Consider the following 2,401-nt stretch of genomic DNA (forward strand, 5'->3'; position numbering starts at 1 on the left):
TCGAGGGGCTGCGTTATATGAAGGAGGTTCGTACTATATTTTCTAGCATTTTTGTGAATTAATTAGCTCACCACACATTGTATTAGCGGGGTCATAGTATGTGGTGCGGCGGCGCCGGCAGTAGGCGTCGGGTGGGTCATCTACCGCGCAGTTAAGGATGAACAGTATGTTTCTACACATCGATCTAATTCGCACATTTGCGTTATGCGTGTAGTGGGGCAACGGTGGTGTTGTTTCTCCTTGGGTGTACGATGCAGTTGTACAATAGCGCATCAGCATACCTTGTACGGCACTGGTAGAATTCCTAACCCTAATGCACCACTAGTACTCAACTCGTTCATAACATATTCCTGTATTAACTTGCATCCATTGGTAGTACAGTGTACACTATTTAAGTTAGTGAAATTTCAATACTATTAATATTAATGTAAATAGTACTGAAGTACTATTTCCCACTACGTAAGCTTACTGGTACTACTAGTAACAGTACGTAGTATTACTCCAAATTGTGAAAGTAATCCAGGAATATTTGAAGTCATCCAGGCAAAATTGGATTCATTCATATCCTAATTAGGTTTCAGACATTTGTATTTAAATGTACTACAAGAACATATGTGATTATTTATGTTTGGTGTCATCCAACGCCGTCCTCGTTGTAAGTAGGTATTCTTGTGCAGTACTACGTAGTACTTTTTTATTGTTAGATATGATTGGTACAAATTACAAGCGTAACGTTACATGAGGAAATATACGGTATCGTAGATTTTGGATCATATCATAAGGACGTCATCGGACGGAACATTTGAATTATCATGGGCCCACCATTAGATGTACTTTCGGGGGTAGGTATTTGCATCAGTTGATGTAGTCATTTCTTTGCGACGCTATACAGGCCGATACCTCTCACCAAACACTGGCCACCTACTGGTTTGTCGTTCCCGATGGCTCCCGCGGCCGTGAAATGGCTGAACAGCTCCAAACAACATGGCTCCTCACCATTCCCCCGGGCCAGCTCAAACTCCGCCACGTTTCCCCCATTCAACCCCCCCTGGGGCAAACTCGCTTCAGGCAACCCCGCCCCACTCCACATTGGTTTCATCGCCACTGGCAACACACTAGCCCTACTCACCTCTGCCCAGCAGCACTGGACAGCCGCACTACACCTCATCGATGCTACCCATTGGCTACGTCGGCCTCCCCCAACCACTTTACTCAGCCCGCAGGAAACTGCCACGGCAGCCGCCCCACGGCTACTTAGTGCCCCCACACACTGCCTCCACTGGGTCCAATCCTCCATCCCCGTCTACGACCAATATACCCTCGACACACGCACATACCTTACCAACACGTTTCCAGACATCGACCACGCTACCTCAGGCTGAAAAACCTTCCCCACCATGACACACACCACACGAGCCTGGGCAGCCGCTCTTACCCACCTCCACGCTCCACACCTCCATACCCAATGGCTCACGGCGCACTTGGCCACCCTCCGCCGCCACTGGCACTCCACATGCACTACTAACGTGGACCACATACGCATCGCAGGGGAACTACCCCTCCTCACCGAGGTCAACAACAACATCCGGCTAAAAATGCCGCTACCCCCATGGGCCACGACCGACGCATCCGCGCCCACAGGGCCCACCTCACAGCCAAGATGCTCCGCTGGCATTCCCGAAGTATCTCCTTACTACCACCCGCCCTCCCCCCTCCCGCAGGCTACGCCGACACTTCAATTCGGCCACTACGCCTTCCCCCGGACCCCGGGATCCCTCCTCCAGCGGCTTAAGCATCCTTTTTCCCCTGGAGTGGCCACAACTAGGTTTTCAAGTAGTTAAGTCCGCTAACTGCGAACGCAGCTAGTACGCGGCCGAGGCTATTAAGTGCCCGCTGAGTGATTTTAACTTTACAGCGTAATATCAATATCAATACTCGTACTACAAGATAGTCCATTAGAGCATCGCCACTCGTCAGACTTAAAGGTCTGATTTATACTGATAACCCTTAGATAGGACCAGTTTTGGACTTATACTCCCATCCGTTGGTTTTATCGGGGTCTGACAATAAGTCCAAGCAAAAGTTAAGGCCCGAAAAGTCGTATCATAGGGCTTTTTCGTCAAGTTTGATGACTTGTTAATGGAATTCGCAAGCTTGCTCCGTTTTAATATCCAATCAGGGTCCATCACACCTTGTTTCTCACACACGATTGGCTATAACACTGGCAGAAGAGGTTACAATTTTGAACTGGTTTAAATTTTGTAGAGCTTTGTGTGATGCTACATTGTTCCCTGATGAGTTCACTCCGACTATTTTCAATATGGTTCTCCCCTTACAGTAACATTACGTTGTGCGCTCGGTTGGGTCGCAATAACGTGGCTGCTCTGGTGGGCCAACGCCA

The 2,401-nt window shown here is 48.7% G+C and overlaps 1 protein-coding gene across 1 annotated transcript; it reads left to right on the top strand.

Annotated features, from left to right (window-relative positions):
* Positions 1–1,397: 1,397 nt before the first annotated feature.
* On the top strand, positions 1,398–1,841 carry H257_16006 (hypothetical protein; the record flags this gene model as incomplete). The annotated part of the gene is made up of 1 exon (XM_009844324.1): positions 1,398–1,841. One exon carries the CDS (start codon positions 1,398–1,400, stop codon positions 1,839–1,841), a length of 444 nt encoding a protein of 147 aa, XP_009842626.1.
* Positions 1,842–2,401: the final 560 nt, after the last annotated feature.

This window comes from Aphanomyces astaci (genome assembly GCF_000520075.1).
Source record: "Aphanomyces astaci strain APO3 unplaced genomic scaffold supercont1.78, whole genome shotgun sequence".
In the NCBI taxonomy this organism is placed as follows: Eukaryota; Oomycota; class Saprolegniomycetes; order Saprolegniales; family Verrucalvaceae; genus Aphanomyces; species Aphanomyces astaci.